Source organism: Pteropus medius, unplaced genomic scaffold (assembly GCF_902729225.1).
Source record: "Pteropus medius unplaced genomic scaffold, Ma_sr-lr_union100, whole genome shotgun sequence".
NCBI lineage: Eukaryota > Metazoa > Chordata > Mammalia > Chiroptera > Pteropodidae > Pteropus > Pteropus medius.
The window spans coordinates 919,456-943,996 of NW_024346692.1; the positions used below are offsets into that span (position 1 = coordinate 919,456).

At 39.2% G+C, this 24,541-nt stretch overlaps 1 protein-coding gene and 2 pseudogenes across 1 annotated transcript; 2 read left to right on the forward strand and 1 right to left on the reverse strand.

The window, feature by feature from the left end:
- Nucleotides 1-2,600: 2,600 nt before the first annotated feature.
- On the reverse strand, nucleotides 2,601-2,720 carry LOC120613772 (uncharacterized; annotated as a pseudogene).
- Nucleotides 2,721-5,266: 2,546 nt separating this feature from the next.
- Nucleotides 5,267-21,732, forward strand: DDX47 (DEAD-box helicase 47). Its single transcript, XM_039876389.1, has 14 exons — nucleotides 5,267-5,323; nucleotides 5,685-5,747; nucleotides 6,371-6,607; nucleotides 7,221-7,314; nucleotides 13,248-13,436; nucleotides 13,701-13,772; nucleotides 14,011-14,129; nucleotides 14,725-14,796; nucleotides 14,915-15,031; nucleotides 15,580-15,726; nucleotides 16,257-16,394; nucleotides 17,974-18,044; nucleotides 18,599-18,728; nucleotides 20,080-21,732. The coding sequence occupies exons 3-14, from the start codon at nucleotides 6,521-6,523 to the stop codon at nucleotides 20,209-20,211; spliced, it is 1,368 nt and encodes a 455-aa protein (XP_039732323.1). The 5' UTR covers nucleotides 5,267-5,323; nucleotides 5,685-5,747; nucleotides 6,371-6,520; the 3' UTR covers nucleotides 20,212-21,732.
- LOC120613784 (uncharacterized) lies at nucleotides 7,946-8,064 on the forward strand (annotated as a pseudogene).
- Nucleotides 21,733-24,541: the final 2,809 nt, after the last annotated feature.

Below are 24,541 nucleotides of genomic sequence, written 5' to 3' on the forward strand. Positions count from 1 at the left end.
GTGACCTGCTGCTTCATCTATCCTTTCTTCATCCCCTGTTGAACGCACTACACACTTACAGACACACAGATATTTATTCATTCAACAAAATATTCATTGAGTGCCTACTATATGCTGGGTGTATTTCTAGGCACTGAGCATAGAGTAATAAACAAACAGGTCAAATATCTCTGGTATCACGGAGTTTGTAGTCTAATGATGATAGGGAATACAGACATAAAGAAAGAAGTCAATAGCCAGTTTGTGAGATGGCCTTTGTTTGTTTCCTACTGCTGCTGTAACATGTCACTGCCAATCATGTGGCTTAAACAACATAAATTTATTTTCTCATAGTCAGAAGTCTGATGCGGATCTCACCGGGCTAAAATAACAGAGTTGTCAGGGCTGTGTTCTTTCCTGGAGGCTCTAGAGGAGAATCTGTTTTCTTGCCTTTTCCACCTATAGAGGCTGCTGCATTCTTTGGCCCCTGATTCTTTTTACCCCTGTTCAAAGCCTGCAGTGACGGGGTGAGTGCTTCTCCCATTGCATCACTCTGACCACCTTTTCTGCTGTCTCTTCCACTTTCAGGACTCTTGTGATTACATTGGACCCGCCCAGACAATCCAAGATATTCTCCCTGTTTTAAGATCAGTTGATCAGCAACCTTAATTCTGTCTGCAACCCAATTCTCCTTTGCCATGGAATATAACAGGTTCATAGATTCTGTTGCTTTGGATGTGCACATCTTCGGGGGCCACATTCTGCTTACTATGTAAGTGCCATGGAGAAAAACAAAGCAGGGATGAGAGAGAGTGCTGCTGGGAGGGGTCCCAAGGCCTCAATGACAAGGTGACATTTGAGCGAAAACCTGAAGTTGGTGTGGTCAGGAGCCATGAGTTCAGAGAGGTGTTGGGGCCTGAACGTGTAGGGCTGTGTAGACTGTTGTAAGAACTTGACTTTTACTCCGGGTGAGATGGAAAGTCTTTGGAAGAGTTTGAGCAGAGGAAAGATCTGATCGGACTTCTATTTCAAAAGGATCCCGTTGCTGCTGGGGGGTCAGAGTGTAGCATGAAGACTAGTGAGGAGGCGAATGCAGTAAATCCAGGTGAGAGATGTCGGTAGTTGAGAGTGGAGAAAAGTCGTCAGATTCCTGACGTGTTATGAAGGCAGAACAGCAGAGGGGTGGAAGAGCGAGTTTCGGGTTTCTAGTTAGGAAAAAGGACTTGTACTGGAGGAACTTTGCCAATCACTGGAAAACTGTTCAAAAGATGTTGGACTATCACTAAGCGTGAGAAATATCCAGGATAGAAGTTAATGTTTTGTTTATTTCAAACATTTAGGCAGCAAACTCCATATATGCAAATTCACATGCTTCTATTTAAAAGTGTGACCAGAAACTTATTATACTTATTATGTGTATTATACTTATTTCAAAGTGACAGTGGTATCTGAATTGCCAAGCAGTTTTATATAAACATCTCCATTTCTAATATTTTTTCTGTGGACATTATTTTATTTTATTTTTGTCCATGAAGTGATAGATTTTTTAGAAATTGTGTTTTTTTAAAAAAAATTGTGTATACATTAAAAAAAAAACCCACTCATATGAAAAGAATACAAAACCACCAGGAAACCAGGAAATAATCAAAGCTGCCTTTGTTTTATTACCCGCAGCACAGTATGACGTGACCATAAAACTCTAGCCTTTGTGGTTTTCTGCATAAGGATTATAATATAACATTTGAATTTCCTGCATGTTGTTGACTTCAGTTAAACCCATTCCTTACATGTTTTATTTACGTCTAGAACATCTTTGTCTTCTTTACTGTAATTCTCGGTCTGAGGCACCAGATTTTTTTCAGATACTGGACGTAAATATCTCTTATCCTAAAGACCCAAGGGTAGTAGTGGACCAAGGGGTTCTGGCTAATGTTTAAGGGGCCAAATGGCAGGTGTGGTAGAGAAGTTGGCTTTACAGTCACACTGAGCTGCTCCCAGCCACGGCCTATGGAGTGACATTGACCATGGCCCTAATTACTCAAGTCTCTCCCTATACATTCAGCTTCATCATAAATCACCACTTTATAATCTCTGTGAGCTTCATTTTATTTTTTCTGCCATAGGGCCTAATCTGGAAGGTTTTTTTTCTGTCTATAAGCCCCTCTTTACTCACTACGTAGCTAGTAAGAGCTGTTTATCTTTCAGGTCTCAGTTTAAAGTCACTTCCACCCGGAGAATGTCCATGATTCACAGAGAAGGTTTAGAGCATCCCACTGCACATTGCTCTCGCATCTTGCTTGTCTTCTCAGTACCACTCATCTCACTTGTGATTATTTTGTTGGGTCTGTCTGTCCCACTTGATTGTGAGGATTTACTTATTTATTATTATTTTTTAAATAGAGTGTCTCCCCCACCGGAGCATAGGAGTCATGCTTACTTCTGGATCCTAACGTTGGCCTGTGGTCTGCCATCGTGCTTGAGAATATTCGATGAATAAAAAAAGGAACAAATACAGATTTTATTTATTTATTTATTTATTTTTTTAGGCAAGGCAACCTTTGGTTGACCTTACAGATTGCAAGGACCTTGTCAGCTTACAATCCCTTATTTTTTAGTTTTTACACCTACAGCAGTCTGGTCTTCCTAGGCGGTCTCCCATCCAAGTACTAACCAGGCCCGACCCTGCTTGGCTTCCGAGATCAGACAGGATCAGGCTTGTTCAGGGTGGCATGGCTGTAGACAGATTTTATGTATGTTAAGAAAACTTTTAAACCAAAGCAAAAAGAAAAGGAAATCAATAAATAACCAGGACTAGTTATCTTTTTTCCCTAGACCCAAATTGGGATCACTAAATTAATTTGTGATTCATAAGTTAAAGATAATTTTCTGAGTGACTAAAATTTGCACTTTGTTATAAGTGAACTTTCTCCAAAACAGACTGGAGGGTATGCAATTTCTGAGAGGATTTTGAGCAGAAGCTGATTAATAACCGATTCTTGTTTGAATCCCCCACAGAACTGTTGTCCCTAAGTTTGGAAAGCTCATTTTACTTTTGGTCCAGGAGCCACTGCTATCCTAACATGCTCACACCGCACACACAGCAGCCCAGTATCATTGGCCCTTTGAAGGCTTCACCACGGTCCTTGTGCCTTTTCCTTATCTACTAGGCACAGGAGCCACAGTGCCTAGAACTCACTCATGCTTTTAAAAGCCTGCAAAAAAAGTTTTAATTTCTTTTAAAACTCAAAGGAAAAAATGAACTTTTAAACCAAAGAAAATATTTAATAAATAATATTAACGTATTTGTCTTTATACTGATGTAGCCATAAATTATAATTGTTAATATTTTTTGTGTGTGTGGAGGAAGAGCACTGTGAAAACCTTTCAGAGTAAGGTGGGGTTAGTCACTTTGGCCTCTCCTTCTGGAGCCAGTATATTGTTTCAGGCTCGTTTCTCTCCCCATCTCCCCGCCGGCCCCCACCCCTACTCTCCACCCCTTATCATTTTGAGCGTTTATTTGGATTTCCTCTTTAACCTTCCTCATTGTTCTAAAAGTACAGGATATGACACAGCTCAGTTACTAGAATGGACCGCTATTGTTTCCATGACGAGAATGTAAATATCCAAACTACTCTAAATCTGGTAGGAACAGGCAAAAGCAGGCGATCCTCTCAGTTTCTGCAGGCTTTTCTCTCTGGACTCCACCTGTGGTCACCCTGTAGGTCTGATATGAATCCTTTCTCCGAGGTGGTGCTGGTTAAGGGCCAAACCTGGCGGGAGCCTGGACCAAGGAACTGAGTGACGCTGCCGCCGCCGTCATTGCACGCCACATCCTCTTGGCGTCAGGTGGCGGGCGCCTCAGGGACACTGCCACTCGAGGAAGTTTTAAAAATAGCCGATGTCTGAATTATCCAAGAACAAACAAACGGAAAAGATTTTTTCTTGGCTAAAATGGACAGAGTTTTGTATTATAATAGCAGTTGAGTGATTTAAATCATTTCCCCTTTAGAGCAGCACCATACCCCCAGAAATCTTATGTGTGACCTTTTTTTTTTTTTGTTCCTGTAACACATTTTAACAAAACTTGGGTAACTTTAGACCCTATATTGCATAGTTTTATAGTCCTTCCAGTGGGTCCCACCTGGGTCCCCGTTTCAGGCCTCTTAGCTCTGCTTCCCCTCACTCCTCAGTCATGTCTTTCACCTTCTCTCAGCACTTTTCATTTCCCATTCCGCTCTCCTAGATGAAATTGGAGAATGAGTCTAAATGAAGCAAAATAAATACTTTAGCTGCTTCTCTGTTTTTACAGAAAAATCTGTGTGGCCGAGGAATTCTGAGTATAAGTGAGCAGGAGGCAGCTGCTTATCATCATGTAAAGCGATGTTCTCTTCGGTAAAAGCATTGCTTTGGGCTCAAGAGGCTTGGATTCTCGTCTTGTCTCTGCGACCTTGCTGTGTGACATGTCTTTATTCTCTGGGACTCAGGTTCCTCATTTGTTTAACAGGAGCACAAATCTCCCAGCAGATTTACGAAGCACACTACTGGAAGAGGAAGAGCCAGAGCTAGTTTGGTAGACTTTCCTTGGGATAAGTCAACTTCCCCTTATCTCAAAGCCTGTTATCCACTTTGGACATCCTCTAAAGTGGCTTAAGTCTCAGTCCTAGGAAAATGGAGAGGGTAGCCATAAGGGACAGCTAAAGAGAAGGCCAAAGAGCCTTAGACTGCATTGGCCCAAGCATATACTAGTGACAGCCTAATGGAATCAATTTCAAAGTGACCTCTTGATTTATACAATGTGTATTTTCTGTTTCTTTTACTTGGGGTAGATGGATATAAAAAGACCACAGGTCCCAGCCTATCCCGCAGGATGTAGTCTCAAAGATGGAAAAGACTTCACTCTCTGAAGAAACAACCAGTGAAGTCCTTCCTGGTCTGTCATTGAACGTGGTCCCAACACTTTGCTGAGTTGTGATTCATCCAGGCAGCATTTATTGAGCACCCATTTTGGGGTCAGGCTTTGTGCTTAGAGCTGGGGGCTTGAAGACCAACTCATGCTTCTTAGATGGTTTCTCTTTTTCACCTTTCCTCCCTGTAATCTATCTTCATATAGAGTCAGAGTGATATTTTAAATACCTAGATCATGTCACTTCCTTGCTCAAAACCCTCCAGTGGCTTCCTTTTGTAATTAGGATAACATCTAAGCCCCATACCTTTTAGTATAGGGCCCTGCAAGGTCTGCGCTGAGCCTTCTTCTCTGACCTCACCCTACCTGATTTTGTTGCTGCAGACACCACTGGTTCCTAAATCAGAGCCTTTTTTGGCATAGTGGTGGGAAGGCCCTCAGGTAAGTTGATTTTTAAATTATTTTTATTTTTCTTACTTTTCATTTATAATTGACATTCAATATTATATCCATTTCAGGTATATAGCATAGTGGTTAGACATTTATATAACTTACAAAGTGATCCCCTTGATAAGTCAAGCACATTGAATTCAGTTGACAATGCTCAGGTCAAGGCACGTTATCATCACAAGTGCCATGTACGTGTTCCAGCAGAAAATGATACCTTGTGCATGTATATTTTAAATGTACACAATATATTTTATACTTTTCTTACTCAGCACTAGGTTTTTGATATATAGCCATATTGTTATGGGCATGTTCGTTCACGCTATTTACACATTTTAACTATTCACTCTCTCAGTGATGGACACCAGATTGCTTCTCCACTTCCAGAACACCGCTGCAGTGAACACCCTGGCACCATGTGAGAACCTGCATGCTGGCCCACAAGAGTGCGCTTGCTGGGCACAGGGTAGACAACATACTTAACCTGCCTCAGTAATGACAGATTGCTTTCCAGAACAGCCTCACCAGCTGTACTGTCTCAGGGCCTTTGCACTTGCTTATCCCCCGGGCTCTTGAAGATATTTTCTTCTGCTCATCAGTGAGGTCTCAGCTCAAATATCAGTGCCTCAGAGAGGCCCTCCCCAATCTTGCCGTTCCCCACAAACCCACATCCCCAGGTTAGTCTCCATCAGTTTTATTTCTGTTTGTTACATCATAGCACTTTTCACAATTTGAAAGGAACTGTGATCACTTATTATTCACGAGCGCAGGGAACATTTCCTGGTCACTAGGCATCTAGCATAATTCTAGCATGTGGTAGGCACTCAACAAATATTTGAATAAATGAATGAAATTATAATTATAATAAATAGTACTGTGATGTTAACCTGTTTAAAACTCTAAGGTTAGGAAAGCGAGGAACATAAGAGGTGTGTGAGAAAAACTTTTTAAAAGGGGCCTAAAGGGCAGATTGGAGGCCCTGGTCATCTGCTCAATTCCACAAGCATCCACCCTTACATCCTTTCCTAACTTTTTCATCAGATTTCCTAAAGGCCCACCCTCCTGGGAGGCTGGTGTAAAGCTCGGCAAGCCCGCACGGGGGCGCCCAGAACACACAGTCTAGGGAGAACTACAACTACATTTACCAGCATCCCGCGCGCCGCGGACTCACTTCCGGAGCCCGCGGACGACATGGCGGCGCCCGAGGAGCACGATTCCCCAACTGAAGCGCCCCAGCCGGCTGTGGGGGAGGAGGAAACTAAAACATTTAAAGACCTGGTGAGTGTGGATGACGCTGACTCCTTTTTGGCCTGCTGGCGACAGGCTCAGGTAGAGACCGGTTGCCTTTGAATCCAGCTGATGGAGTACAGAAGCAGCTGGGGCCTAGCTTAGATTTCCCCAGAATTTCCCGAACTCGGGTTCCGGACGCGCTCCCTTACCGTCAGAGTTTGGTTTGTAGGAGGGCTGCCGGACCTTGGGGTTGGGTTTTTTTTTGTTTTTTTTTGTTTTTGTTTGTTTGTTTTAATATCTTGGGCATTGGAGTGGAATGAACGAGGTTTGAATACAGAGCCCGTCTCTTACTAGAGGCAAATTGTTACCCCGCTGTGCCTCACTTTCCACATCCGTAAGTTGGGGATAATATCTCATAGAATTATGAGGATTAAGAGAATTTATTGCATGTAAGGAACGTGGCTTTAAGTAGAAAGCGTTCGTTAAGTCTTGAGGTACTGTCTCATGGTACTCAGTTAAGAGCAAACTGAGTAGGTGCACTAGATAGCGTTTGAATCAAAGTGTAAGGGACGCACATGTAACCAGTATGGTGGCTCTGACGGTTTTTAGGAGGGAGGCGAGTGTGTGTTCTTTGCTAACGGGTGTTTTTCTGAATTCTAAGGGTGTGACAGATGTGTTGTGTGAAGCTTGTGACCAGTTGGGATGGACAAAACCCACCAAGATCCAGATCGAAGCTATTCCTTTGGCCTTACAAGGTAAATTGAAATTGAATTTGTGCCCTGGTGCAGATTCAGTATGAAGTTATTCTCAAATACATATTGCTTTGAGAGCATTGCTTGCAGACTTCAGTGAAATAAAAGTATGGTCACTAAAGACAGAAACTTTGGTCTATTGGCTTTTGAAAAAGTACTCCATTTTTACTCAGCCTACTTTCTAAAAGGGGATTTCATATCCTTAGCAGATGCTGACTTTAAAGAAGCATTGGATTAAAGTGTATTAATGAGAAACTTGTTAGAAATTATGAATCAATAAGTGCAGATTTATGTAAGGGTGTCTGGAATCTCTAAGTATCTAGAGGTTTGAGAGCTCTTGCTGTGAGACATGTTTATCAGATTTGCAGAAGAGTGTTTAAAGTGTTGGCTGATGACTAGTGAGACTGAAACTAACAGGATGAACTTTAATAAGAGTAGAGGTAAAGTCTTGTTCTTAGATTCCCAAAATTCAAATTTACGGGATTAGGGTGAGCAGTAGAAGAGACCCAGAAGTGTTAACTGAAATTTATTAAAATCCTCAAAGAGAGTATAATCTTAGCTACATTACTGTTAGAGGTGGGTGATTTTGTTTTTTTTTATTCCTTTGAAAATCAAATAAAAATACAATATTTTTGTCTACGGCCATGCAACCCTGAATGTGCTCGATCCTGTCTGATCTCGGAAGCTGAGCAGAGTTGAGCCTGGTTAGTACTTGGATGGGAGACCACCTACAAGGACCAGGTGCTGTAGACGTCAATAATAATAATAATAATAATAATAATAATAATAATATTTTCTCCACAGAAAAAAATATATAAGTATATCTACACATAAAATTTACCTCTTGCCCTGAATTCTTCTCCCACAAATCCCAGGTTAAGAACTCCTGAACTAGCTCTAGTGAGAGACTAGTGCTTTGTTTTGCACTGTTTAGAACATACCTACAATACTAAGTTTTGGGGACCAGTTTTATGGACCAGCATTGAGTGTGGTGTAGTATCGAGAATAGTCACGAATTGTTAAAGGAACTAAGTGTATTTGATCTGGAGAAGAGTAGGGTTAAGGGGTGGGATATAATTGTCTGTCTTTATTTGAAGAGCTGTCATGCAGAAAAAGAATTAGACTTTTTTGTAAAATTCCATTTGCTCCTTCCATAAAGAGTCACTAAGTATCTGATACAAGTATAAAGTACTGAGAGTTAAGATTCTGCCCTCTACAAGAGCTTACAGTCTAGTAGGAGACATAAATTAATTACAAGGTGAACAAGGACCTAAGAAAGTAACATTTAAAGTGCACTTAGTAGAATAGATTACTTCTCATTGGAATGGATTAAATTTGTTTCATTTTTTTTGTTTTGGTTAGGGAGGTTGGAAAGACAATTGAGCCAGACCTCGAAGACTGAATAGTATTTAGACATTTAGATTTGATGGGAGGGAGGACTTTCTAGGGATAGGGAACAACATGAAAAAAAGCCAAGATGGCTGGAAAACCTGGGCATGTGTGGAGATCTGCAAGAATTTAACAGAGTGATGGGGAAGAATAGTAAGGTGATTGGGGCCAGATCATGAAAGACTTGAATGCTGGTTAAAGGAATTTGGTCTTTATTTCACAGCAAGGGGAGCAGCTTTGGAGATTATTTTTTAGCAGAGGAATGAAATCCTTAGAGTTGTAGTCTCGAAAGATTAATCTCAGTGTGTAAGACAATTTAAAGATGAGAGACGAGGCTGGGAGGTAAATTAGGAGGCCAATGCAATAATTTTGGCAATAAATAATGGGTGGTAGTGAGAATGAAAAAGAGAAAATGATAGAAGAATTCTCATTTTGTAACCAGTTTGTTGATATGGAAGGCAAGGAGAGGGGAAATCTCAAATTATTGCAAGGTTTCTAGCCTATGTGTTTAGAACCTATTATTCACATACCACTGATATAGAAAGCAAACACAGGAGGAAAAGTAATTTCAGTAAAGATGAGTTCATTTGGATATAATTGCAAATATTGGAGAGATTGAGTTGACTAATACACAGTTGGAATAGATATATGTAATGCAGGAGCCCCACGCCTGGAACTTGCACCTGGGTTTGGATATTTCGGAAGAAACACTAGGAGGACTAGAGGGGTGAGAACTGCCGTTTGTTACTCACAAGGCAGGGAAGCTACAGCAGAGGCTGGTTGAAGCTGCAGGAATAAAGCTCCTGACCAGGAGCAAGCAGAGTTTTTTATGCACATAAGCAGAGGGAGGGGTTGTCTCATTGGGGAAGCAATGAGCCTTCTATGAACGATGGGAGCAAGATGTGCTGCTTGCTTACAAGAGCAGATAATGTCCATGGGAGCAGCAGAAAATGTCCTGGGAGTAGGCTCTGCCGAAAGCCCTTTGTGTATTGCCTTCCTCGACTGCTGGCTGGGCAGCTATCAGTCTTCTGAGTATTTGGAGGGGCTATGTTCTGAGTTAACCCTACAAGCGATTAGAGCTTGATTAAGAGGACAGAGCTGGTTATAGACACCATGTCCAAAGAGGCTGTAGGCTGAAACTGTGAAAATGGGTGAGGTTGCCTGACAAGGCCAAGAGATGATAAGAGAAATGAAGGCTTAGTAAAGTGTTGAAAATCAGAATACAATTTCACACAAATTAGGTCAGGGAGATTGTTTCAAGGAGAAGATAGTAAACTTTCAACTTGTTTAGAGAAGCTAGAAAAATAAGGACTGTATAAAGGCCATTAGTGGGGAAGAAGTCTCAGCAGTCAGCAGTGTCAGAGTTCCTTTTAAATAACAAAAAGTAGGGTTGGTATATTCTGACTTTTTCTTAACCTGTGACACAGGAAGAAAGACTCAAAATTAGGTGGTGGTAATAAGTTTAAAATTATTCACAATGTTTTCAGTCAAAAGTTAGTATTTAATGCAGAGAAAATAGAAGTCAATAAAAGATTACTGGGAGCTGAGTAACATGACTGACATAATCACCATGGAAAATGTGTTTATTCTTATACTTGAGCTCGTCTCACTTTAATGAGCAGTTTGCAAATTTTTCACTTGACTATAGATTCTGGTTCTAAGCAAACGATGTAAGTATATCTAACAAAGTTTTTTTTATTTTATTCTATTAAATTAACTTTAAAATTTTAATGTAAGTAGTAATGATGGTGTCAGTTTCTAAGAAGTTACCGAGTCCTGGGTACATCCATTGTTCTTCAGCCTTATAATAATCCCAAAGGTAGAAATGATAATTGGTGAAATTGAGACTAAATGCCTTGGCTAGAGTCACGCAGCTAATTAATGCTGGAGCTGGAATTTAAAAGTATAGGATCTCCTAGTTGAAAAGCCTATGTTCTTGGCCTTATATCACAGTGTTATGGTGACCAAAATCTCTTGATGGTTTTTAAGCGTGCTTTCCTTCCTATCTGTTTGCTGTATTAAGTTTATTTCTATTTCAGAGATCACTCAGAGTCCTCTAGGAATTTCAGACATTTTTTGAATAGCTGCCATACACTAGCACTTGTGTTAGGTGCTGACAGAGTGGCAGGCGAATATGAATTCACTCGGCTCTTACAGAGTTTATGCATTCTAGTGTATTCTACACATACTACCACTGAACAGGCTTCGGGGTTGTGCGAAGAAGAAAGGAGATGATAGAGGAAAAATTACCAATTTTACAAACAGTATTGCTCTGCGGGGATTATAAAAAAACCCTGAAAGCAGTACAAGCCTCACTGGTGGCAGCGGGCATTGCTCACAGCCACATGATTGAGCGACTTAAGCTCTTTTCCTTTCCCAGATCTTTTTTCTTTATCCTTTCTTCTGAAATTTTAAGAATTCTCTTGACAAAAAAGGACAGTGTTTTGTTTTGTTTTGTTTTGTTTTTTCCTTTTCCTGAAGTCATGTTGTGGTACGCAGGCAAGGAGGGTAGAATCCCCAAAGAGTTGGGGAATGAAAAGCTTCGGAAGTTCTTAGCTCGCACATAGGTGGATGCTGTTGGAATTCATTGTTACCTACCCTACAATCAAGGGGAACCTTAAAATTCATACATGAGTGTGAAATTTGTTTCTGGAACCTTCACAAAATGAGTCCATTGTCTGGTCTAACTTATAATTCACACCTCTTGTGTGGAAAACCTTTTGTGTGGAAAACACTGGTATTAATGGCTCGGGGGCTAAAGGGTAGAACTCACTAGAATATACTGTTGTTTGACCTGGCGGATCCTAGCTTAAGTGATTGATGTCTAAGAGATGGATGTTGAAAAGTGCATTCTAATTGGTATTAACCACTCCTCTTTCTTGAAACTCTCTTCCTCTTTAACTTTAGGTCAGTATTGTCTTCTTGTGTCTCTCTAGCTGTTCTTCCTCAGTTTTTGTTGTTGTTGTTGTTAATTCTATCAGCATCCTTCCCTGCCCCCCAAAACACTGTTAAAATTTCTCATCCAGTCCTGAAGCTCTAACACTATCTGCATCAGTGAGTCTCAGCTAGTGCTCATTAAAATCACCAGTGAAAGCTTTAAAACAATAGCGATTTTGGGCTTCAGCCTAAATCTACTGAATTAGAATTTCCAAGTGTGGGTCCCAGGCATGTATAGTTACAACAGTCTCATAGATTATTCTGATGCGTCTGCCCTGAAGGAGAACCACTAGTAACTAGTAGGATGTTCAAGGCTCCCATGTCTGAATTTCTAGCCCACACTTTTCTGTTGAGCTCCAAACCAGTATCTCCAGTTGGTTTTCAGATATTTCTCTCTGAGCTTCCATAGGAACTATGTCCAAACCAGAGTCATTATTTCCTCACCAGAACTTATTTTCTTGTAGCTCCTGTCTCAGTTTATGGCCTTTGAGTTTCCCAGGCTAGAAACCTGTATGTCAACCACATTTCCTTTTGTTACTTTCTAAATCTCACTTGTTCCTATCCTCACTGCCTTGCCTCAGTTCAAGCCACCATCATAACTCCCCTGGTATCTTAATTGAGCTCTCATTTTCCTGTGTGTTCCCCATTCTGGTTGTTTAGGTAGGTGCTTTTAGAGTGGAAGAAACAGAGTCATGTTCAGATTACTTCAGAGAAAAGGGATTTATTTTAGGGTTAATGTCTAGGTAAGGACACCTCATCAGTTATACAATTAAGGAACAATGCAGGCATCAACTGTGGCGATCATCGCTCAGTAAGCGTTCCCATTGGGCACTGTTCTAGTGTTTTGGCTTGGGAGTTAATTTCCACATCTCATCAATAATGGTTTGATTGGTGATAACAGACCATGGAGACCTATTCTTAAGGAATTACTTATGTCATTCTTCCCTCAGAAGGAGCATTGTGAATGGCCTGCACTGTTAAAACTCCTCAGCTGCTACGTATGCCATCAGTTCTAGTTTATTTTCCTAAAGAATAACATTGGTCACTATGTTCTCTGCTTCAAATTCTTCAGTTCCTCTCTCTTATAGGAATATATCAAAACTCTTTACCACGGCTTATGAGTTTCCTTTTTAAAGCCTCATTCTTCTCCCTTCCCCCCCTTAAGACTTCTGTGTTCTAGACATTGTACTTCTCACTCTCCCTATGCATGCTATGTTCTTTAAAGTCTCCATCTTCTTATCATACAGGAACATCCTTTCTTTCCTTCTTTGCTTAACTTCCAGATTTAATTTACCTATCACCTCTGTTAGCCTTTCCTGACTCCTTAGGGCAGTAAGTTACTCCTTCCATTGTGTTCTCACTGTATTTCACAGGGCTTATGTTAAAGCACTTATTACATTATAATGTATTTGTGTATTTGTATCTCATCTTTGGATTTTGATCTTATCTAGAACAGAGACCATGTCTTATGTCTATGCAACCTCCCTCTCTCTATAATTTATCAAATATTTATTCAGTGTCTACTTTGTGCCCAGCATTGTGTCGTACAAAATGTGGTGAAAATGCAGAGAGAAATTTCTTTGCCATTAGACGTTTTCTTTTTCTTCTAGGTCGTGATATCATTGGGTTGGCGGAAACTGGCTCTGGAAAAACAGGGGCCTTTGCTTTGCCCATTCTGAATGCGCTGCTGGAGACGCCCCAGCGTTTGTTTGCCTTAGTTCTCACCCCCACCCGGGAGCTGGCCTTTCAGATTTCAGAACAGTTTGAAGCCCTGGGGTCTTCTATTGGAGTACAGAGTGGTAAGTGTCTGAATGGAAGGAGTCTTAAGAGTTTCCTCATGACTTGAGAATGAGTGTGAAAGGAGAATGGAAGGAAGTATTATTAGCATAAGTTTATTGGCCTAAAGAGCCGATTTGGTTTTTTGGCTTGGGGGAAAGTTGTACATTTAAGGGAAGAACATGTTTAAGTAGAAATCTACTATTGGCTTTAAAAGTTGTTCAGTGAACTGTGGGAAAAAAATAAGGATCTCCTTTCTATGTTTGTTTGTTTTTTTTTCCCTGTAGCTGTGATTGTAGGTGGAATTGATTCAATGTCCCAGTCTCTGGCCCTGGCAAAAAAACCACATATAGTAATAGGTGAGTAATTGACAAAGGTAAGACAACTGACAGTGATGAATTGGAGGAAATCTGCTAATGTTGGGTATAACTTACTTGTGTGGAAAGACTGAAGAACAGATTTTTGTAACCCTGTTTATTTTTTTAATTTCTAAAATTGACGGGGGAGAGAGGGGGCATTGAGGAGGGGCTTGGTAATAGTCTTTCCTTTTTTCTTCATTCCTAAACATTGCTCTTTCTCCTCAACCTTTCTTGGTAGCAACTCCTGGTCGATTGATTGACCACTTGGAAAATACAAAAGGTTTCAATTTAAGAGCTCTCAAATACTTGGTCATGGATGAAGCAGACCGAATATTGAATATGGATTTTGAGACAGAGGTAAGCTCTCAATTTCTTTCCTCCTTTTAGAGCATCTCAAGTGCCCTGTTTAAAAATTTGGTTCATTGTACACCGCTTTATGTAGAACACTGCATCATGATCAGCTAATCTGAACGTCTCTGCTGTCATTTTTCACTCTTGGTCCTCTTTGCATTGTCAGTGCCTCAGCATCTTCTTTAGAATATAATTTGACTCCAATTTCAGAGATGAGAAATACCAAAATGAGATTTTATTTTCTACTTCATTTGATTTGGACCTTTTTCATACACCTTGAAATATTTGTTTTCTTTGATGACTCATCATGGCCTATTTAGTTGATTAATACTTATTCTTGACTTTTCTCTTAGGTTAATTCTAATCTACTAATTTAAATTGTTCTTTTTCTCTGAATCACATTTTTTTTTATAGCATCTGGTATGGTGTCAAATAGCAAATACTCAGTAAATTTTAGCTGAATTGAATTGAATTTTTTGAGTCCCCAGATCCTCACGATGATGTATTTAGTTCATCATTCTATTCTCTATCTCCTTCACAAAGACGATTTGCAGGTGTCCAGTCTAATGTTAAATTGGTTCCTTTCCTCTTTGTGCCTTAGGTTGACAAGATCCTTAAAGTGATTCCCCGAGATCGGAAAACATTTCTCTTCTCTGCTACCATGACCAAGAAGGTGAGATTTTTCTAGGACTTATTTTTTATAAGAATTGATAAATGAAAACAATAGTAACAACAGTAATAAAAATAGAGCGTTGGGAAATCCCTGTACTAATCTAGGTTTTTTCCCTCAGGTACAAAAACTTCAGCGAGCGGCGCTGAAGAATCCTGTGAAATGTGCTGTTTCCTCTAAATACCAGACGGTTGAGAAATTACAACAATATTATCTTTTTATTCCCTCTAAATTCAAGGTAAAGTATTTGCTTTGATCATTCTTGCCTCTCCCTCTCCTTCCTCACCAAAGCATCTGAAAATGCGTCAAATCTTGATTAGCTAAGAGCTATTCTACAGAGTGGAGTCCTTTTTGTTTGTTTTAGAGAGCATGCTGTACTTATAGTTATCGCTGATAAAGTCAGATATTCTGGGAATTCCCAAATTAAATAAACCACTATAATGAAGTCACTTTATAATTCTTTCCCAGCCCCATCCTTGAGGTTGTTTTTCTTTTGTGTGCTTATTATGTGGCTTTTTTGTAGTCAAGGGACCCTTGTTTTGTGCTTTGTTTTAAGGACTTCTGGTTGCTGAGTACAGATTTCCTTGTGCTTGGCTTCAGGCTATATGTAGAATTCATGGTTCGCAGAGATGACAATGCTAGTTAAGGAGTGCAAAGCTTACAGCTGGGGGTCTAGATGGTTGAGAAGCAACAATAGGCTTAGTCTTTTGTGTAATTTATATGCCCAGGACTCCAACCTTTTCTTCCAGGTTCAATTACATATATTGTTTTGGGTTTGTAACTTAGGATACTTACCTGGTTTATATTCTAAATGAGTTGGCTGGAAACTCCTTTATGATATTCTGCAGCACCTGTAATAATACTCAGAGAACAGCTTTGCTACTCCGAAATCTTGGATTCACTGCCATCCCCCTCCATGGACAGATGAGTCAGGTAAAGATTCTTTGGCATCATTAGTGGTGAACTGGTAGCATGAGAAAGAGAAAGCTTATAGTAGTGGGTTTGTTTAATAACAACACATGACATTTATGCATATTTTCCCATAATTGTTCTGATTTTTTGGGCTTTGAAGTGTTGCTCTGGATGCTTACTTCCTCCTTTTAGGATAGCAGGAGACTCAGGTTAGGATATTCTATAGGTAGTTGCTGGTACGGGAGCTTTTGAGTTGATTTATTCAGTCCTAGTGGTAATAGTGGTCACTAAGGACTTTTAATAAATTATTTCCCAATTATCTTTCTATCACATTAAACAGTTCCTATTTCATGTTAGTAATTTCTAGCCTGAGTTTTGAATATGTTTTCGTTTCTTCCATGTTTCCTTTTGACCTGTGAAGTTTAGTCTGGACTTAGAGGGAAACATTGTTTGAAAAACTTTTGTCTCTTGTATTTCAGTGTGTCTAGTTCGTATGTCTTGGATTCCAAGATTCCTTAAATTATTTTCATTTCTGTTTTTCATTATCTCAGAGCAAGCGCCTAGGATCCCTTAATAAGTTTAAGGCAAAGGCTCGTTCAATTCTTCTAGCAACTGATGTTGCAAGCCGAGGTTTGGACATACCTCACGTGGATGTAGTTGTCAACTTTGACATTCCTACCCATTCCAAGGTGAGTCCTGTTGCTGACCTGACTTTCTAATCCTAAATATACTTCTTTTTTTTTCCACCAAGGTATAATTAACATATAACATATTAGTTTCAGGTATACAAGAGAATGATTCAATATTTGTATCTATTGCAAAATGATTATTACAGTAAGTTGGGTTAACATCCGTCACCTCACATAGTTACAAATTTTTTTTCATGTGTTAGGAATTTTTAAGATCTACTCTCTTAGCAACTTTCAAGTATGCTACAGTCACCATGTTATATGTATTATTAATTACAGTCACCATGTTATATGTTACGTGCCCAGGACTTATTTATTTTATAACTGGAAATTTGTACCTTTTGAGCCCCTTCACCCATTTCACCCTTCTCTGGCAGCCACCAAATCTCTTCTCTATAGCTATGAGCTCAGTTTTTTGTTTTTGTTTCTAGATTCTATACATAAGTGAGATATGGTATTTATTTTTCTCTCACTTATTTCACTTAGCATGATACCCTCAGGGCCCATCCATGTTATCACAAATTGCAAGATTTAATTCTTGTTTTATGGCTGAATAATATTCCATTTTGTCCAGAGTATTTCTTAGTGAAATGTTTTTTGTCTTTCTTTAGTTATAACCTTTTTTTTTGGTCCTTGATTTAGTTAAGTATCAAAGTTTGTTTTGTTTTTGTTTTGTCCTGATTTATTCCTTCTCATCATTTCACACGTGCCTGCAAGTATAATCTTTCATTTTTAATTTTAATAAATGTGTTTTATTTAACCCAATATAGCCAGAATAGCCCCCCGTGGATAGAATCTTAATACATGTGGATAAAGGTAGCCAGGGAGTGGTATTAGATGCTCACAGTCAGAGGGGCTGACCTTTGTCTGTCTCATTTCTTTCAAAGTGACAGCTTGTGGTTCGTAGTGAATTTCAGGGTTTTTCAATCTTGGCATTGTTAACACTTGGGGCCAGTGAATTCTTTGTTGTGGGGGCTGTCCTTTGCATTGTAGGATGCTTAGCAGCATTCCTGGCCTCTGCCCACAGCTGACATTGTGACAACCAGATACGTTTCCAGACTTTTCCAAATGTTCTCTAGGGAGAATAAAGTCGTCTCTGGTTGAGAACAACTGGTATCTCTTGGTTTTGTATTTAACTGCTGAGGACAAGGTGCTGTTTCATTTGATTTCCACAATAACTGCACATTTGGGCATGTGTTTCTATCCCTGTTTTATAGATAGAAACAGGTTCAGAGAGGTTATGTGACTTGTAGACAGTTGTGTAGCTGGTAAAATGAGAGCTTTGACCCAGGTCTGTCTCTAGACCCAGTGCTGTTTTTCTCTACACCATGTTGGCTGTAACCAGGTAGATATGCTCTGTAGATTTGTCTTTCTATAAAAGAAAGGAAAAAATGAGATCAATTTTGTGCTGTGAGGAGAATAAAAAAGATGAAGTAGATTTATCTCAACAAAGTGCCCAATCCATTTTTTTACGTTCCAACGCAAGTCTCTTTTCTTTCAAAGGTTTGCAGTAAGACTTTACATACATAGTTTATTATTATATTCCATATAATTCCAATTATTTACCCTTTTGTTTCAGGATTACATCCATCGAGTAGGTCGAACAGCTCGAGCCGGGCGCTCTGGAAAGGCTATTACCTTTGTCACACAGTAAGTAAATCGACTGTAGGGGCAGAACAGTGTCAAGAGCAGAACTTTAGAGCAGACTAACTTGGAACCTGATTCTACCATTTACTGTAAATGTTACTTAACTTCTGTCATCTCATTTTCATCTTTTATAAAATGAAAATAATAATGCCTACCTAGCAGGGTTTTAATGAATATTGGAGATATATATGTTTAAAAGGATCTAGCATAATATTTGGCATATAGAAGAAAAAAAACCACTATTATTTCTTTCAATCGCTAGAGCCGGAGAGTAGTGAACTTTCCGTCAATGCAAAGAATTAGAGGTACTATTCTTAATTCTGTTTTTAAAGGAACAAATTTTATGTACCCAAGGCTCTTCTTGGAGTAAAGACTATGTTGAGTGGTTTTCTAATGGGCTCCATACAGCAGATTACATTTAATCAGTATTCTGAAAAGGAACAATAGATTTAATATTGTTTGAAATTGTGGCTCCTTTTGCATCATATAATATAGAGTTCTGGAATGACTAGACATTTACATTGTCAGTCAGCCAAATCTGTGCCAATTTTCCTTAGATACGATGTGGAACTCTTCCAGCGCATAGAACACTTAATTGGGAAGAAACTGCCTGTCTTTCCGACAGAGGATGATGAGGTTATGATGCTGACAGAACGTGTGACTGAAGCCCAAAGATTTGCCCGAATGGTAGGCAACTTATTTTTCACTAATTTCTATGCAAATGGTATTAACTATGGTGCTAGACACTGTATTGTATTAATCCTCATAATAAACTGCAGGAACTGAGTACTATTTTATTCCAAATTTAAGATGAGCATGCTAACACATACAGATGGTCAGTCCTCCATTAGACCTTACAGTTAAGTGGTTGAATCCAGGTTTGGACTCAGTCTGACCATAATGAGCACATTCTTAGCTACTGCTCATGTTTTACATGTGGCAAGGAAACCTTTGGACTTGATATCAGAAGACCCAGCTGTGAACTTGGACAATGTGCCGGACCTCAGAATCAGTTCCTCACCTGTCAATTGGGAATAATACCTTGAATACAGGGTTTTATGCACACCAGATAAGCTAATATAAAGCATAGTTGCTAGTAGTAGCAGTAACAGTAGTAGTGGAGATGAGAAGATTCTGAAGGAGAATCCTTGCAAGTGTTCTCTGCTCCCTGGAGTTCTGGTCTGAGGAATGGAGAAATTTTAACTGTGGGCAACCTCCTGAGTAGCTAAAGTGTGGACATGTTTTTGTTTTCCTTCCAACATGGAATTCTTTGTTGGATATTTTTATGTATGAAAGTATTACATGTGCATTGGAGGGAAAATTCAGAAAATACAGAAAAGATTAAAATAGTAAATGAAATATGTAAGCCACCCCCCACAGAAAACCATTGGTAATCTTTGGCTATTTTTCTTGAGTCATAATTAGACTTTATCTAATCGTATATGATTAACATTTTTTGACTTCAACAAATATAGATCCATGCTATCATTTCTTAATGGTTACAAAGAATTGTGTTATGAGTGTAACATTTACATTGATATGTATTTATGCTTTTTTCAATTTTTAATATTTTAACTAGTACTGGATTGAACATCCTATTACGTACAGCTTTGCAGGCTTGTCTTGTTTCCTTAGAATAAATTCCTAAAAGTAGAATTGTCCGGCCGAGGAGTATACACAGTTAAAATTCGAATTCATATAGAATGCTACATTGCCCTTCTAGAAAAGCTATAGCAATTTACATTGTCAGCGACAGTATATGCGATTGTCCTCACACCTTGATTAATAATAGATATTACCATTCTCTTAAATCTGAAAATAATAGCTTATTGTGCCATGTGAAAATAATAGCTTATTGTTTTAATTTTCATGTCTCCGATTACTAATAAGGTTAATATGTTTGTACATTGGTCTTACTTCTTTGCTAATGTGAGGTGTTAAGGAGTTGCTCAGTGTTTGATTTTAAGGAGGGAAGACAGGATGTGTTACCTCAATGACAGTAATTCATTTTCAAGCCTATCCTTTCTGTTTTTATCAGGAGTTAAGGGAGCACGGTGAAAAGAAGAAACGTACACGGGAGGATGCTGGGGACAATGACGATACAGAAGGTGCTATTGGTGTCAGGAACAAGGTGGCTGGAGGAAAAATGAAGAAACGGAAAGGCCATTAATCTCATTTATAAAGACTTGATTTATGCTTTCTGTTCTGTTAAAGTCCTTTTGAAGAAAAGAAAGAAACCTCCAACAGAGTCCTTCAGACCAAGATGTCAGAATTACATTCAGAACCTGCTCAGCTAATTCAGTACTTACTCCCCTTTCTATGAGTTGGAGTATCATTACTGCAGAATGTTTTTTACAGTGCTGATGACAAGATTATTTCTGTTCAACTTTGATTTCTTGCTCATGACATGAGTAGGATGTGTTCTATTACTTCACACAGACATTTCATTTTTTTCAGCTGCAAGTCAAGGACTAGGTTGATGAAGCACTTGACCTGTAATTGTAAAGGAAAGAAGCTTCTGCATGTATAAAATGGTGATACTTAAGCAGCCTCAGCTTGTGCTTCATTAGACCTAATATGAAATAATAAATTTAAACATCATTTTTAAAAGATTTAATCTTCTCGAAGACCTTTATAGGTTAAAGGACTTTATAGATTTAAGTAAGATCTTGCTCATAGTTAAGAAACTGACAGTGCCAGTTACATGGTAAATTTATTATCCTTAATTTATGATAAACATGACTTTAAATCAACAAAGGAACAAGATGATGGATGGCTTTGAAAGGAAGCTATGCTTAAAAGGATATTGGTTATTTTTCTTGGGGATAGAGCAAAGTCTTTAAGTAAGACTACAGCATCTCTTAAATCTTTAAACAGATTACTTCCTTAGCTGCTTGAATTAAGCAGGTGGTTAGGAAGACTAGTTTCTTATATAGATTCTTATCCCCCTGGTACCTTAGAGTAAAATAAGGAAGCATCAGAAATACACGGGAATTCCAAGACCTAATTTCACTCACTGTCATTGGTGTCCATTGAACACTATTTCTTTTGTCTCCATCTGTTGATTGATTTAATTCAGGAGATATGAAGCTGGGACTTCACCTGGGGAGGAAGTAGATATTAGCCATGTGGGGACTGGGGTGGGCAGGGGAGAGTTGATGAAAATCAGAAACAACTTTCAGCATTGCAGTTGTGTACATTTGTGTACTCTGAGGGCTTTTACACATTTAAGATGCCTGATTATTTTTGTAGAAAATAATTTTATTAGAATAGAGTGTATCTGGAGCAGCAGAACCAGGGTAAAGTGATTCCAGTAGATTAAGACTGAGATTTAAGTTTTGGCAGAAGAGAAACTTTCTACATTCATCTTAATGGAAAGCGCACGTTTCAGAGATTGTGTGACTTAGAGTCAAAGTGTCTGATGAGAAGTGAAAAGTAGATGTCAGAAAAATTCTCTGGTAGTTAGATGTAAACTGTTGATTGCAAGAAGATCTTTGTAAATATAGGGAGTAGGGTGCATTCTGCTACAAATGTATCCTAAGATGAGTGCCTATGGATAAGGCATTTAAAGTCAGTTGGAATCTAACACATAGCTTATTTTATCAACACCAAATTTCTTTGCTGTTCATTATGGTGCATTTGTGTGAAGGATAAGTGAGAGGAGTAAAGAGGCAAAAAAAAAAAAAAAAAAAAAAAGGGTAGAAGAAAAGGAGAGGCAGATATTTGAGTGGAGCCATACTTGTGACTGTTATGTGTCTACCACTGGAGGCTGATTCTCCATTAATGTTGTATTTTCCTAATGGGACTCGCCAGGGTGGCTTAGGATAATGGCAGCTCTTTCTGAGCCAGTGGGTAAAAATGAATAGATTGTTGCTGTTTCAACTCAATGGAGGGCTGTAGAATCAAGTGGAAATTGAATTGGAGTATGGATGGTTGGTTAGGGGATAGGGAGGAGAGATTGGAATTATCCTGAAGGAGTCTGAATTTTCTAAGTAGAGGTCTCTAACCTAGGGTCTGTGGATACATGGGGGCATATGCATATTTTGGAGGAGACTTAAACAGTAAAAACTACTGCTCTAAAGCTTAACTAATTATGCTTTGCTAGGCTGGGAAGTGGGACCCTAAGGGAAGCAATATGAATGGTGTGTTAGAGCATATTAGTGGGTACCTCCAGACCATAAACTGGAGTCCCAAATAGAACAATTAAAGATGTCATTGTGAAGGGCAAGAGGCACAGAAATAAATGAATGTGATCCATTAGTAAATGAGGACATGGCCATGAGTTTGTGCCATTATTTAGGGCTGTTTTTTATGCTCTCTTGTCCTCTAAGGCAAAGTTGCGAAATCTTGCTTCTGAAACCCTTATTGAGATGTGTATTAGTTTCCTAGAGCTGCTATAACAAAGTACCACCGACCGAGTGGCTTAAAACAACAGAAATTTATTGTCTGAGTTTGGGAGGCTAGAAGTCCAAGATCAAGGTATCTGCAGGGCCATACTCCATCTGAAACCTCTAGAGAAGAATCCTTCCTCACCTCTTCCTGGCTTCTGGTGCTTGCCAACAATTGTTGGTATTCCTTGGCTTGTGGCAACATAACCCCAATCTCTGCCTCCGTCTTCAGATGGACTTTGTGTGTATCTGTTTTCTCATGGCCTTTTAAGGATACCAGTCATTGAATTTAGGGCACTCCCTACCCAGTATGATCTCATTAACTATAGTTGACTCTTGAACAACACAGTTTGAACTGCATGGGTCCACTTATATTTCTTTTTTTTTCCCCCAATAAATTAATAGTTGAACCTCCATATCCCCAGGTTTTGCATCCATGGATTCAACCAACCATGGATTGAAAACTATTTTTGAATCATGGGAATCCATGGAGGTGGAGGGCCAACTATGCATTATTCTACAAAATTTTATGTAAGAGTTGTTCAAGGGTCAACTGTATATCCACAAAGACCCTATTTCCAAATAAGGTCACATTCTGGGGTTCTGGGTAGGCACAAATTTGGGGTGTACAGTATTAATCTATTACAAACTTTCTGGACTGTTGTGTTCTTTGGTGTTTAAGATTGCATTATGGAATAGAAGTAGTAGAGTCGATTACAAAGGAAATGGAGAAAAGACAGGACGTAGGTCTTCAGAAATGGTGGGATGGGTAGAATTATCGACGTTTAAAATGACTTTCTCTTAAATATAAATTGTCTTTGTAGTCAGGATACCAAAGGCTCTAGTTTAGGAGTGAGGATGGAGGTCTCTGGCCTTGCTTCTGTTCTCATCTTGGCATAATTTCTTAGTTCTTTTTTCCTGATTTAATAAACAGAGCTTCAACCAACCAACCAACCAACCTCTCCCTTTCCCCCGATTGCAAACAAACACACCTAACTTTTAAGACTTAATAAAGAGCATAGCTCAAGAGTCATGTAATGTTAGCCCATAAGAAGAAGAATTTCCCCTTATTTTTCATCTGAATCATAAAGCTACTTTATATAGTATTCGTTGTATGAAGACCGTGTAATACTAGCTAGCCTGGTTTTAACTTCTTCGATACAGAGCTAAAATGAGATGAGGAAAACACATCTCTACTTGATGAAGGGGTCCTAGGATCCCAGGGAATGGGTTTCAAGTGAGTAGGCTATTCCAGGCTTACAGCAGGCCCCAAATTCCAGGCAATCTGGTATTTAAGGGCACTTGAGGAGATTCTAGTAGTTGCCAGGAGGGTTTTAGACTCAACTAGATCATGATGATTCTTAGTCTCTAAATACCATAATGAATATCCTAGAACTTGGCTGGCTCTATAAAGACATCTGGTTTATAGCCAGAGTGTTTTTCAGGTAGCTTCTTACCTGCAGATATATCAAAAAATCTAAATCACAAACTCTATCTTCCCCAGGTCCCTCAAAGGCCAGACAGAACCACAAGCTGTGGTATTGGTTACAGAAAATGAAGGCTTCCAAATTATCAAAAGCAGGTAACTAACATCAAGAAAGTATGTTCCAAAGACTTGAATATAAAATTAGAGAACTTAGAAGAAGTTTTAATCCACCTAGTTCTTAAAGTGAAATCTAACCTCAGGACAGTTAATAAATCAGGGTGAGTCACCCCTCTTTAGCTGGAATGACAAGAGACCCAGACCCTGACATGAGAGATTCAAGGGTTACCCACACCCACATTCCTTTTTATGCCTCACCTGCCTGAGGTATGTGGTAAAACTCCAGCTAAAAATAACTGCAGAAATTTGAACTCTGGGAAATAGTACCGAACAGTCTCATCTAAAGAGCTGATTTGTGCCAAGTGGAAGAGAGACAGGTAGAAAATGGGCTCATGTAGAGACCATGTAATCTCCAGGGTGTGGGCCCCAATGTCTGCTTATATTCTCGAAGTTTATATCTGCTCATAGCTATCCATTTCATACCTACCAAAAAGTATTGCCCTTCATCAAGCATTTAAGGGCTGGAAGAAACCAGAGGGATGGGGGAATGCAACAAAGTGTGGAGAAAG